Below are 15,029 nucleotides of genomic sequence, written 5' to 3'. Positions count from 1 at the left end.
TATCGGTCCGCGTATTTGGTTGTTAACATGCACCATCTCGGGATCTTTCTCGCAGGTAAATCAGTAAAATGAATTTATATTCAATCAGTTAGTACAGCATACTTTTTTCTACTTCCCATTCGATTCAGCAGTTCACTTTCAAGAATTAGCCGTTTGAGAAATGCATACGTTCGTTTTCATTATAGCTATCATACGGAGTTTGAAATTTAAAAAGGAAATATATCCTACTTAGACCACCATTATGTGCTCATTATTGACTCTTTTAAGTAGAACGGTCAGTGCTGATCGAAACATCTAGATAAGAAACATAACACAAGAGTACAGAAAGACAATAAATGTCTTCCTATCCTATTTGCTTATTTCATATACATGTTCTATTTTGTATGTTGTATTTTTCTTTATTTGTATTTTGTGATAATTATTTTCGTTTGTGGTAAATTGTAATTACCATTTAGGATATACCGGTCTATATATTGAGCTATGTCAATGAATTACTCTATACGGTTACTCCGTATTAACATGTTACTGATTTTAGTCGGTATATGAATTTAGATATGTACAGGACCAAGTAGAAAATCAAAATTAGATCAACTGAATAAAGAAATTCTTAAACTAAAACAGAGAATAAAGACAAGGAAATGGGATTTTGTTTTGGATAATAAGTAGAAAGGAAGAAATCCCACAAAAACTGAACCAAACAAAAACTTTACGTGGATCCATGTATATAAAACAAGAAGTCTAAAAAGAAAGACGAAGTCATGGTTTGGTATAATGAATAGAATGGTAGAAAGAATGGCATGCAATTTGCTTTTCAAAATTCCATATATCTGTGAATAAAAAAAATAACAGATTTTTGTTTACATAGCACTTTGCCTGCAATCTAATGATGCTATCTCCAAATGGCGTTCATAATTTATTTTTGATGTACTCAGTTTTACTATGTCATGGAGTAGTTATGTCTTCTGCTGTATGCGATGACGTCGACCATCTCGCATGCCAAAGACTGTCCCGAGTGTCTGACGTCTGCAACGACTCGTGTTTCGCTAAACACTGTAAGCGCACATGTGGAACATGTCGTAAGTAATATCACAACCTTTAAAGAAGCTAAACATTTGTAATTTCACCTGTGTAGTGCTTTGATTATGATATGTTTTCATTTTCTGTATTAATCATTCATTTACTTAGTTCACCCTTTATCTACGTTATTATATGATATTCTCCGAAGTAAGGTGTCCTCAAATTATGGATAATGAATATTTTCCAATCTCGTATTTCGAAAGTGCGATACCAGAAACTCATTATTTCATTTATTCAATTACATTCCCAAGTACGGTGATATGATAATATGATCATATATAACAAGCGAACTCTTATATTCTTCATGAAAAAAAGATAACATCAATCACATGCATGCGAAATAATTTCTGAAGATTATTTTAACATTTAGCTCTAAAGTGTTACCATTGCAACAACGAGCTGACTGCGCATACCTGTAACACTACGCTGGTTTGTCCATCAGGTACTGATGTAGGTACATGAACAATTTTACAGTAAAATTTACAGTAAATATACCTATATCTTGAGTCTTTATCCACATTGATTTGATATTATTTAACAATGCATTCTTGATTTTCAGAAATGCATAATTACACGGGGTGTAACTATTAATTTTTTACCTTCCTTTAAATCTGGATGTGCTGGAAACAAAGTAAGATACTTAAAGGTCTTTTCTAAAGGTAACGGAGTTTTAAAATGATGATGAAAATGTTCTTATTTAGAATCATATTTCTTCTGAGACCACCAGTAGACACACTTAAGGAGGTTTAACATAGCAGAAGGATTTGATATGGATAAGAAGTTAAAGATACGTACAGTAACATTTTGAAATTCTAAAGTTTCAAATTCATTTTATTTAGTTAAAATGCAGTTTCAGTAGAAATTAGTCTGATTTAGTTTTTTTTTTCAATTCCTGCTTAACTTGAATCTGTAATCTACAGATCAGCAGTTGACACATTAATCGACTGAGCTACTCTGCTAGGCAATCAAATTTAAAAGAAATGTACAGGTATTGCCGATATTTATACTTTCATTCATGTTTTAAAAGGAAGTCAGTAATTATGACGATGTGGTATACATCCTTAAGGCGACATGGTCTTCTTGAATTTTTGTTCACAATAACACTATGCTTAGTTTCGAACTCATCGAAAATATGAAATAAAAAGATAAAGCAATAAGAATAACTATATTGTGGTCCATTAGAATAAAGGATAGATTTTTAACTAGTCTATATAAATTAAAAATCAAAAGCGCTGGCCTTGTTATATGTGTTTGTTAACGCGTAACAGCGCCATTTCCTGTTAAATATTATGTTTTGTACTTCTTCAATTATACTTAAAATACAAAAAAGTGCACCTTGATAGTATTTTGTAGGGTTTTATGATACTCTGGAGAATTTAAAATAACTCATCAAGACAATATACCGGATGTGACCGGTCGACAGGGGATGCTTGCTTCCCCTAGGCACCTGTTCCCACATCTCGTATATTGTATTGCTTATAGGATTTACGAGATTGATCACTGTTTGTTATCTTCACCTTTCACTGTATCAAAGTAGAAACATTTAATTAAAAGCTGACCGCAATTGCTGTATACAGATAACGCTGTTCTTAAAGGTTTGTCGTCAGCTGTTTGGGGTGAGTAAAGGCAAGAGACAAACCGTTGCAGGCCAATGTTGTGAAAGCGATTTATGTAACAATCAACTATCACATACCAGAAGTGTCATGAGACCAGAGAGAACACAAGGCTCACTCACGATGAATACAAATGCAGAATTATCCAGAGGTATAGTTTTGAATGGACAAAGGATATATCATGTTAGTTTGAAAATGTGCTTATAACAAGCAACTGATTTCCATATTAATTCTTATCACCCCGTAGAACAGGGTGATCCATTAATTCCTTATTATTTAGTCGAGTTTTGTCACATGTTTCTGTTACACATTAAAACATCCATTAATCTTACTCGATTCGAAATAGATCATATAAATCCAGACAATCAACGGATTGATTTTTAGCAGGATGGAATTTATAAACGTTCTATTCTTAGTATGGTAAAGTTTATAAACATCTATACTATGCAGTATCTATCAGTTAGGTACATATATAGTTTGTGTGGTTAAATACGACTAATAATTGCCGATGGAAAGAAACTCTTCGTTGAATGTACAAATGTCCTCAATCTCACTCCAAACTAAATTAGAAATAGATGAATTAAACATTTTGGCGCAATATTTGATGAAGCATATAGGAAATCAAAGCGGGAGCGATCTTAGACAATACAAGTTTTCACTCATTAATTAGCTGACTTTCTCATCCTTCTCAGTTTATATTGTTTTAGTCACTCATCAAGTTGATGTTAAACATTATTAGATTTACATTTTGCAAAACTTGTTGGTAATAGTGGTTTACAATTCTTTTATTCACATCTTTATATCAAATAAGGGTTTGAAGAAATGTCGCATTCGAATCAACTCAGAAGCCACGAAATACAATGTAAGTGGAGACCCGAGAACAAATCTGATTTGCAGATTTATTTACTCGGTTTCAAAAGTAGATTGGTACAAATGTATTATATCTATATTTTCAAAACGTTCACAAGTAATTCTTTTTGTTTTCTAGAATGCCATGAAGTTGATTCCACTGCTTGTAAATTAATGAAACAGAAAAACAGTACTATTTGTGACGAACCCTGCATGGTTCAGGCTTGTCCCCAGACGTGTGGGAAATGCAGTAAGTGATGAACTATCTCAAAATATTCATAGATCATTCGCTCAATTTCTCCAAGAAACATATTTTTACGAAGATAATTTAAATCGCAAACGTCATTAAATGAGATGATATAAAATTTCGAATAATTGCAACCTGCTTATCTATATAGTTTTATCTACTAGTAATCGAAATCACCTTAAACGACTTTAATTTCTTACCCACTCCATCCGACAGACGGGTTTAAAACATCAAGTTCATTTAATTTACTCCCAGTCTTCGTTTATCCTAGGCACTTGTTATTCTTGTGATGTGGTAGATCACCCCAGTAACTGTATCGATACCACCGTTTGTGAACCCAATGAGGTATGTGGATGTTCTTTGAATTGTTTTATATACAACATGAAAATGTGATATTACAAAGGTAAGAGTTAGCCAACAGGGACCCCTGAACATACTGCAGGTGGGAACAGGTGCCTAGATGTAAACATCCGCAGTCGACCAGTCACACACACTGTGAGCCCTTTATCTTCATCAGGTAAGAGGAGTCAAAGCAAGAGTATAGATAACGGCCTAACAATTGGTTTGAAATAAGTCATACAACATTTGACCCAATGACAAGTTGTATCGGTAAACTAAATCGTTATTGTAACACGGTAACTTTAATGGAGACTGTCGAAACCCCTGTATCAGAAACTTATTTGTCAATAGGCTGTGTCGATTTCAAAACTGATCATACGCAGAACCAGCTCTTGCGTATCGATTCAGTTCAGAAACACCTGCTCCTTATGATATTGATCATTTTTCGTTATCGTCACCTTTCATAAGCACCATATACATGTGATGATGAAATATTGCTCCATAGATATTGGAAGTTGACGATGAAACGGCTGAAATTATCCCATTTGTCATAAAGTTGAGTTGGTAGTTTGCCGATAGCATCTCTGTACAATAAACCTTCGAAGCAGATGTGGAAGACTCTGTGATGTCTTTTATTTGGAGTTCATTGGGATTCATTTAATCGATATATACCGGTCGACAGGGGGTGCTTACTCCTCCTAGGCACCTGATCCCACCTCTGGTGTGTCTAGAGGTCCGTGTTTGCCCAACTATCTATTTTCCATTGCTTGTAGGAGTTATGAGATTGATCTCTGTTCGTTATCTTCACCTTTCATGAATCAAAAGGGTTATCGTTAATAGATAAAACGTCGTCAATATGTCTATATGTCGAGTTGAAGGCCACAGCTAGAGATTCTTTCTTCTCACGTAGAAGGTTTTCAATAAACTCTGCTTCATATGAATATAAAAACAAGTCAGATAATGAAGGAGCACGAGTCATTCCAATAGAAATTCAAACAGACTGTTGGAAGATCTGATCACCAAAAAGTATGAAGATATTGTCAATGAGACCTCCAACATCTTTTAAATATCAACTTCGGAGTACTTTTGCATAGATTCAGAGTGGTGTTTAACGAATTACGTTTTGAAATAACTGGTCACTAGATATGAATATTTCTTTTTTCCACTTTTCCTGAGGAAGCAACCGTCTATGTTATCAAAAAGTATACTCTTTAATTTGCCATGGGGATGATCGTGTAAGGTATTGTAAAGGCATACGTTTTGAAGTTGATTTCAGAAATGTTTTGAGATTTCAAATTCGCTAAACTTTCTTTAGAATGTTTTACATGTAGAATCCACATTTGATATGCACCACTGCTGGCAAAAGTTTTGACACAATTCATTTAATGTTTCTCCACTGCAGTTAATATTTTCGTGATCAGCAAAGATAGGGTCTTAGTTGAACATTTCCTAAATCCAACAATGTATCTATGGAAGGGTTCTTGTGAAGTTTAGGAATCCTGTCTAAGAATTATAACTCATTCATTTGTCACATTCGCTGATATATTAAATGTGTTTAAAGCTAAGGCATGATTTTGAAAGGGTAGTTGGAGTATAAGTAGGAATACCAGATGTGGAATTACTGTCAAGTTCGTTTAAAATACAGCTGTAATGATGAACCTCACAAAGACAAGTAAAAATGGATTGTATGCGTAAAGTGTAGTGTATATATCTCTCTTAATGTGACAATAGAGATTACTCTTGTGTCATTTCGTTTCTAATACTAAATATCGTTACGATCTATTTTTATCACATATTCAAGGCTGAGTAAATCAGAGGTTAATTTTCAAATGCACTTGCACATTATTTTCCGTGTTTATTTTAGAAATGCTATTCAATGAAGGATTTTTCTACCACGATGGGTTATGTCTACAAAACGGGCTGTCTCGATGCAGGAGTAAGTTTCAGAATAGAGAATCTGATCGATGATTTATTCAGTGTCCGTTGTATTTAGACGCTACCCCAGAACACTGTGTTCCTATTGGATGATACCTAGATGTATTTTGTAGACTTGTATGAAACTCCGCACAGAACTAGGCAATGTATTTGGAAGGCGTCGAGACTACATAGAATTTCCAGTAGATGGAGATTGTTGTGATGGAGATCTTTGTAACAAAGTGGAATTGAGACACCCAACGACGACAACGACGACCACGACGACAACTACTACGACACCTACAACGACTACTACTCCGACACCATCTAAGGATCCGATTGGTACATGTATATCATTTCATTTACAGCATTAACCTGAGTCTGGCCGTAGTTGTAATATCAAAGATATCCTTCACAATCGAACTGCCTCAGGTACATGTAAATAAACAAATCGAGAAATCAAATTTAAAGGGTAATGTTTTAAGAATCTTTATGAAAAGATATCAGGCAGTTTTCAGTCCAGTAGGAATTGCCCGATATTATCATACAGAACTGTGTTCGGCATATATACAATACATGCATGTACTATGAATCTGTATAGGAATTATTAACCACGGTCCAATCATTTAGTTATTACGATCACGACATGTCAGCCCTGTACTGTTTTTGGTTTAATTTTTCAGGGTGCACATATTTACCCTTTCAGCATTGTCCTGATACACACACTCACATCAATAATAGGTGCTTCATGGTTTCAGAGCATCCCTTAAATTTTACAGATGCTCAGGTCAGTATATCAACGTTGATGATTTCATTTAAATTTACAGGCTTAACATATTACATGTTACTCGGTAGGCTACGTAACCGTTCGCTTTGAAAACAAATACCGCGGATCGAAAACTTTCAAATCAATGTTTAGAGCTGCCTAATTTCACCTTTACGAAGAGTGATACAAATTTGATCCAGCTAATTAATTGAAGTTTGAAAATAACATTCTCTTTCTTTTCCAAATGAAAAGAATTACGTCGGAATATTTAAAAATGATATTTAAAAATGGAGCATTGCTCTGTATTCTTTTAAACGATTTTATGTTTTAACCTCATAGACTGAATTACCAATGCTTTGCTATCTATTATTATCTAATGATGAAATGTATATGAATTATAGCTGTGGTCTTGTGAGAGGCTTGGGGTATATGATACATGTGAATTGTTTGCTACACACCATACCAAATATTAGATAGCTATACAGTGTATCATGTTCGCATTGTTACCGATTCTGCATCTGGTCAATTACAGAATACACCGTTGTTGCTCTTCTACCCCATTCAATAGCCTGTTGTCTGTTCGTAATCCATACGTGTTTCATATCGATTGCAAGACCGGTCTTTCCACACTGATTTTGACTACGGATAACTCCGTTTACCTCATCAAGATATAGGGCTTAAGGCAGATGTGACCAGTCGACAGGTGATCCCACTTCTGACATGCCTAGGGGTCCATGCTTGCCCAACTATCTATTTTGTATTGCTTATAGGATTTAGAAGATCGATCACTGTTGGTTATCTCACCTTTCATGATATTTTTTACATTCAAGTTTGTTAAAAGTATAGTCCCCATGGTATAGGGTTGCGGTGCCAGGGTCGGGTGTCCCGCCAAGCGAGAGTTCTAGCCACTTGGCTACCCTACCACGACAAAAAAATCAAAGTATTTTTGAATCTCTACGATTTTCCAGACTGGTATAGGGGAGTGTTGTATGAATAGACGTTAATATGTACAATAATGTTCCATAGAAAATGCAAATATGAATTTTCATTTTGAACATTTTCGAACGGCGATTAATTTCTTCCAGGGAAGTTACATGTTACATATAGTGATCGGCTGACAAAATGCATGATCATATATAAAGCTTGTGTCCAATAAAGTAATTTCAAACCAACATGAATAAATTCCCGAGCAATTTATGTATTTACCACAGAATAAGGACAATCTTTAGTGAAACCATATCTAAAACATATATTTTGAATATACAGATGTATATTCTGTTATTTAGTTAAACTATTTTGCGATGTAATTACCAACTATGGTATATCAAGGGGTCCGTGTTTTCCTAACTATCTATTTTGCATTGCTTATTGGAGTTATGAGATTGATCACGGTTCGTTATCTCCACCTTTCATGTCGCATATCCATCTACGGATAAAAATTTTGAAAGATGTTGCATTTCCTTATAACCTTTCTGAAAAATCTTCAATTCCGAGACTGAAACTTGCATTTAGATCTCAATAGGCCAGGTTCAATCATTCTCCAAAGTCGGAATTGCACTTTCTGTTAAACACACTCATTGGTAAATTTCAATATACCTTGCCACATTTCAAAGTTATCGATATTATGAAAGAATGGATGGATTAGAAAAGGTCTTTGAAGGGGTAGAGGGACACAATTACACATACATTGGACTAAAAGGTATAGTTAACACGGAGTCACCTAATCAAATTCTGAAATGCATGATTCTTGAATCAATAGTTCAGGCGCCACTTTCCAGGTAATATAATAAAAAAAAACTGTTATGCTTTTTTGTGGTCTTAACTCTTAAGCATTAAGCAAATAAACTGCATGGAAATTTTAAAGTAAATTTCTTCAACATTGCAGTTGGGGTATATATCTTCTAAATATATATAGCACACTAGCTGCATACGCAGTTTAGACAGAACATAGAAATTACCATGGTTGCCCGTGTGTCTGACTTCTATTTTCATGTCTACCAGTCAATTCCTATTTTGGTCATACCTAATGATGGAGAAACAGTAACAGTTCAAAATGCTGTTTATGACCAGGTAGCGTGAAATGAGGCTTGAGGTCAAGGACAATGGTATTGTTGTATCCTAATAACATATTTGATTTGGTACAGAACTAATTATTAAAGTTGTGCTTTTAAAGTATTAATTTTCAAAAAGAAACAAACGCAGAGTGATAGAAATCTACGTAAATTGTTTGTATTTTGTTTTTATGACACAAAGACCATGACATGTTTCAGAGATACTGTTATTATCACTGCTCTACAATGGCGGAGGGCATTGATCCAACACAGCTAGATGATATTGAGACCTACATTGCCAGACGATTAAATGGTACGTGAAGCATTTTATTGTCTATTTACATGGTTCAAATTCATAAAAGTTACACTCTTTTTGGTTTTTACTCACAAAATTATATCGATTGTAATTAGATGTATATGGCTGATACATGTAACATAGCAGTATAAAAGCTATATAAAGATGAAGGTTATTTTTATAGATAGCAGTGATGATTTTTATATTTACATTTCATTGTCCAATCAAGAGCAAGTTATGTATCATCTGCATATTGACTTATTTTATGTTTCTTATCACATATCAGAATACCTTTTATACCCTCATTTTGTTTAATCAAAATTACAAGAATCTCTGTACAAAGGAGGAACAATTAAATAAGGTGCAACGGGGTCGCCTTGTTTACAGCCCCTCTCAATATTGAATTGAGTAGATAAAAATTCTCTCTGTAACACCACAGCCCTAACATTTGTATTAAGAATCTTAACCCATCCCATACTGTATTCACCAAAACGGAAATAACTTAATACTTGATTTATCTTATTAAATGTAGTACCTCTATTTGAATGAGACCGTGGTGCTCTAGAGGTTAGAGCGTTCGTCCTGTATGTGGAAGGCCGGGGTTCGAATCCCGCCCGCGACAAACCTAAGTCGTTAAAACAGGTAGGCCTAGTGACAGTTCCATCGCCAAATGCTCGGCATCGGGTGTGAATGTCATGGGTCATCGGAGATGACCTTAAAACCGGATGTCCCATGTCACAGTAGGTGTGGCACGCTAAATAACCCTCAGTGCTCAATGGCCTTCACCGGTCGTGGGGACGTCTCCATATGAGTAAACAATTATCGAGGGAGATGTTAATCAATCGATGAACGATTGGAAATTCCGGCAGAAATGAAAGTAAAATGTAAATATAAAAAATAATATCTATTTTACAAAAAAACACGAGAAGCATGAACTACAGCGCTTCACACCTGCGTATTTTTAACGAAACACTCACGGACTTCCTGGTGTATGTCGGCGTGTTGCATCGCTGTTCATACCATCATGTATTCACAAACATGAACACTTCTTCAATGCAGCAACAAATAGCACACGACAAATGTCGATAACGATATATAGTTGAAACTTAACAGAGAATATGAGTTTGATATAATATATTGATATAGCATATGACATTTATTGAAGGTAAAGCAGATTACATTTACATTGGTGCCGTTGATCGTCTGCACGACGGAAGATTTGTTTGGATTATATCTGGCGAAGCAGCAGCGAAACCGACTAGACCCCTGTACAACTCGTACTGTGGAAAGCTAGATTATCGCCAAGGAACAATACACCCTGTGTCATGTACAAGTCCAAACTACGTTTTGTGTGAAACTCCTTTGAAATAAATATATCTACATTTAGAAATGTCATTTACTTTCAAACCGTCAATGGATCGATTGAAATAAAAAAAAAACAGGATTGGTATTGACTTTCAAAATCAAATATTGTAATGTAGAAAATGGTGATTGTCCCATTTGAAATTACTAGACAGCGGAAGGAAAATTAATAGTACTAATATCATTTCATGTATACGTCTATGTTCTATTGACAAACTAGATCGTTATAACAACCATATAATTTGCAAAATGTTGACATTAAGCGAGAATTTGGAAACCCCTGCAACATCAACTTATTTGTCAGTAGCCTGTCTCGATTTGAAAACTGAGCACGAGCAGAACAAGATCTTGCGTATCGAATCAGTTGAGAGACATAGACACCATTTGCATGCAGAGCAACATATAATTAACACATCCTATATCTCTCTATCTTTATCAATATTTCCCTCTCTCTTCCTTTCTCTCTTTTTCTCTGCCAATATGTATCGCAGTATCTTCCAATTCAAATGGTTTCCCTTCCAAGGGATTCGTTTGCATTGAAAAGAAGGAATGTGAAGATAACAAACAGGAATCAATAAAGTTGAGAGTAGGCAAGCATCAAGAGTTGATATCAGATACTACGGAGGAGAAATAAAAAAATGAAGATAACGAATAGTGGCCAATCTCACATATCCTATAGAGTATACAAAATTACAAGTAGTGTAAACACGGACCCTTGAACACACCAGTGGGGTAATCAAGTACTTAAAACGACTAAGCATATCCTGTAGACCAGTCAAAGACGATATCATCCTTATAACGTTATCAGGTAGACGTAGTAATCCACAGTCAAAATTAGTATATAAACGGCATATCAATTGGTATGACAAACGTCAGACAACAGTCTATTTAATGATAAGTTGTATTTGCAAATTAGTACATTATAATGACCATGGTATCTAAACAAAAGCTTTAATCGTGAAATCCCCGTAAATTCAACATTTTTGTCATTAGCTTCCCCGATAAGAAATGATCATGCGCAGAACATGTTCTCGAGAATCATATACGGGTAAAGAAGCCAACGGATTGATGGATCACGCACTCTGTGAACATTTGTCTTAAACGGGGTAATCAGATGTCAAAATCGAAAATGAAATATCAGGCTGCATCTGCGACCAAGATCATTATAGCCATAGACTTTGCAGAATGCCGAATTTAAACTCCTGTAATAAGTATTGTAGCTATAGATTTGTTATATTTTACATTTTATTTGGGAGATCTGCCAGGCCGCTATTTTAATTTTACCTAGATAAATCTTCTAATATAAGTAATCACAATTTTGACTTAAGGTAGCTATTGATAGCTAGCCCCCAAAAACCACTTATTGAATTTTTTTCAATTTTATTTATTATAATATTTGGACTTTATCCTAAAACATGTTAAAAAATCAACAAAAGTAATCAGGTTAATTTTTGAGGAAAGCGAGATTGAAATCCCCTCTTTTGCAGCCCCAAAAGGCAAAAAATGCCAAAATTGAGCAAATTAACATAGAAGCCAATAAACAATTTATTGACACCAGAAATATTGTTTGTCATATAAAGTTATGTAAATTAAACACAAACAGATAAAAAATCAACATTAATTAGAAATTCAAAATGCATCTAAGGAAAACATTGGGATGATTGGACTTGACAATTGGCCAAATTCACCCTAAATATGGCGTTTTTCAAACACTATCAGGCATAAATTTTCTGACAACAAAAAAATTCTGCTCATGAAATTTCTGATTTTATTTCATTTTTACAATAAGTCAAGTAGTATCTAAAATATTGAATAGAAAAAAATATACCAAATGAGGTTTAATCTGAAACTATGTCAGATTTTGTAACCCTACCCCCTCCCTTCCAGAAATGAATTTTAAGAGATACAGTCAGCAGAGATTTAAAATATTGACCTTAAATGATTAAGCATTCCCAAATTATCACTTTGAGCATTCAACATCACAATACTAGAAATTTCTATGAGCCATTTAAGAATGATTTATAGTGTTTGCTATTGCAGTTGACCTTTTTGCACTCACAATGATTGCCTAAATATTTAGTTATTTTTCATACAATTTCTTGTAATAACTGGACCTAATATATTACCTATACACGTTTTGTGATAGAAATTTATATCACTGTACAGTATATTACACCAAATATGTTTAAATAACCATTTCATATTTCAATAGATAATTAATATCAATGGAAAGAGACCCATGGGCTGCCCATGGATCACTAAGTCCATCTGAGCCATCTTGCCCTCACATATAGGTGTGTCTTTCATAGGTTTAAGATTCCTAATTGTAGTTTCACAATGAACCAAAAACTCATTATTGGATAACTGAGAATGCATGTACATGATATTGCATTAACTAACTGTAGTTTTCCCCAGGTGAAGGTCTATGTTCACTGTATGTATAAGGGGGGGGGGGGGGGGGGTGAATTGGTTCCATTATTAAACTTTTCTAAAAATCTGATGTACATTAATGTATCAATGACATATGTTTCAACTAAATTCTGAATTACAAGGAAAATTCAAACAAATTGATTGAAGTTATAAAGTTGATATCCTATCATGTGCATATTTTTTACTAATATATCTGAGAAAGAATAATCAACAGTGAAATTTCCTTTACATCTATGCAATATTATTGTCTTTCAAAAGGCATGTACATGTACATGTAATACACGAGTACATGTACTTGTTTTCCCTTAAATTCACAATTTAGTTTAAAGTATGTTGTACAACATCCACTGCTCTGAGCTCATAAGTCATTTAATGTTTTTCACCCAAGTCCCAAATTTTGCAGTAGTTCTTTAATCTTCGGAACTTGATCAAACATTTTTAAATTTGTGGAGTTGTGGGGGTCCAGGGGATATGTCATCACTGTAAATGGAGTACCTGTTCAAAATATAGATACATATATTTAAATATAGCAAAAAAGATGAATATCTGATATACTCAGAATTGTTTTTACAAATGCTGCCTGATCTTTATCTAAAGAAAATATAGTACCTCTCTTGCTATTAAACTCGTTGACTCGAAACCCACTTCAACCTGCACTGGTCTTATCTAACCTCCATTGGTTCTCAGGCTGATGCCTAGAAAAAAAGATCATCATAATTGATATTTGCACAGTTTGGTCTATATTATACCATTGAGTAATTAGACTGCATCAGAAAATGTGAACTTTAAAATTGTGTCTCAACACATATTCAGTGAAAATTTAAATACTGATGTTTCAAAATTATAAATTGCAATATGAGATGACATATATGTTTTCATAAACTGCCATTGACTCATATCAGATCTGTTTTATTTACAAAATGTGGGTCAAGAGAAGGACATACGTGTAGTATACATATCTTACTTATACATACAATGCATACATTTGCCTATGAGAGGGCATATGCAGACTTGTGATTAATTTACATTATTTTTAAAAAGGTTTTGCCAACCTACATGTTTGTGTGAAACACGAAACCTCAGGTTTGATATATTTCTTAGGTCACTGAAATTTCAAAGTAATAGTATATGTACACATTAGTCTAGGGAATTATAATACAACACATGTCCCCCCCCCCTTCACTTTCTATCCGGTTCTCATATATCCCTAGATAGTAGATCTATACAGATATTTGTTTTTCATCACTTTTATGCATGTAGTTCAAGGTATGTTATTTTCGTGACGGTTATTTTCACACCGATATTTTCTTAATAAAAGAGTTGTGAGAGCCCATGTTTACAAAATGTAGTATACATATATACATGCCGCCCGTTTACATTTACATGCACAGGTTGGAGTTATATTTTAAGGACACATGGAATACATATATACATACAAAATAATACATCTACTGTATGTCGTGTGTTTAAACTTACAGATGTTATCATAAATCGCGTTGTGAAATAGCAGAGGAAATGTGGATTGAACTTTTGAATACAAATTTATCAGTTTATGGCATTTTTTTCACTCACCAAACGAACCTATGATTTATTTGTCCAAGTTGAATGCATCCACCAAATTCCTCTTCCTGCAAGAAACTTTGTTTAGCCTCTCAATGACTGTATAAACAGTATTTAATCTAGCAGCATCCAGCACTCGGACATTACGATGCATCAATCAACAACTTTGTTTACGTAGTGCATCTAGGTGGTTGGTTTAACATTTCGTTTGGCAAAAAGTTTCACACAGATGAAACATTTGATCTACCATTATTACAGATATTGACGTATACTTATGTGGTATGTGCTGATTTTCTCTAGGCGAGTCAGTCACAGCAACAAAACACTTTCGGAACCCCTTTTTGTTTTTCGACTATTCTATGAAGGAGTAAGGAATTCCGGAAAATAAATTCACGTGAAAATACACACTTTTTACTGATCACGTGGTTGCTATCCGTCGCTACCTTAAATATATTCTCAGTTTATGGTCTTGAAACCTGGAATAAATTTACTGGAACTGAAAATTAATCTTCTTTTAGAGTAAAAT

At 34.3% G+C, this 15,029-nt stretch overlaps 1 protein-coding gene across 3 annotated transcripts; it reads left to right on the top strand.

The window, feature by feature from the left end:
* Positions 1-10,541, top strand: LOC125675526 (uncharacterized). 3 transcript variants are annotated; one of them, XM_056160189.1, is made up of 13 exons: positions 1-55; positions 933-1,076; positions 1,448-1,527; positions 1,637-1,708; positions 2,673-2,841; positions 3,679-3,789; positions 4,058-4,131; positions 5,990-6,061; positions 6,174-6,381; positions 6,723-6,826; positions 8,807-8,875; positions 9,076-9,169; positions 10,317-10,541. In XM_056160189.1, exons 1-13 carry the CDS (start codon positions 28-30, stop codon positions 10,520-10,522), a joined length of 1,431 nt encoding a protein of 476 aa, XP_056016164.1. In that variant the 5' UTR covers positions 1-27; the 3' UTR covers positions 10,523-10,541. The 3 variants fall into 3 exon arrangements, with proteins under 3 accessions (XP_056016164.1, XP_048769214.2, XP_056016165.1); XM_048913257.2 differs by lacking the exon at positions 8,807-8,875; XM_056160190.1 differs by lacking the exon at positions 8,807-8,875 and having other exon boundaries at positions 5-55; positions 954-1,076.
* Positions 10,542-15,029: the final 4,488 nt, after the last annotated feature.

Source organism: Ostrea edulis, chromosome 3 (assembly GCF_947568905.1).
Source record: "Ostrea edulis chromosome 3, xbOstEdul1.1, whole genome shotgun sequence".
In the NCBI taxonomy this organism is placed as follows: domain Eukaryota; kingdom Metazoa; phylum Mollusca; class Bivalvia; order Ostreida; family Ostreidae; genus Ostrea; species Ostrea edulis.
This window is presented reverse-complemented; position numbering and strand designations above follow the sequence as displayed.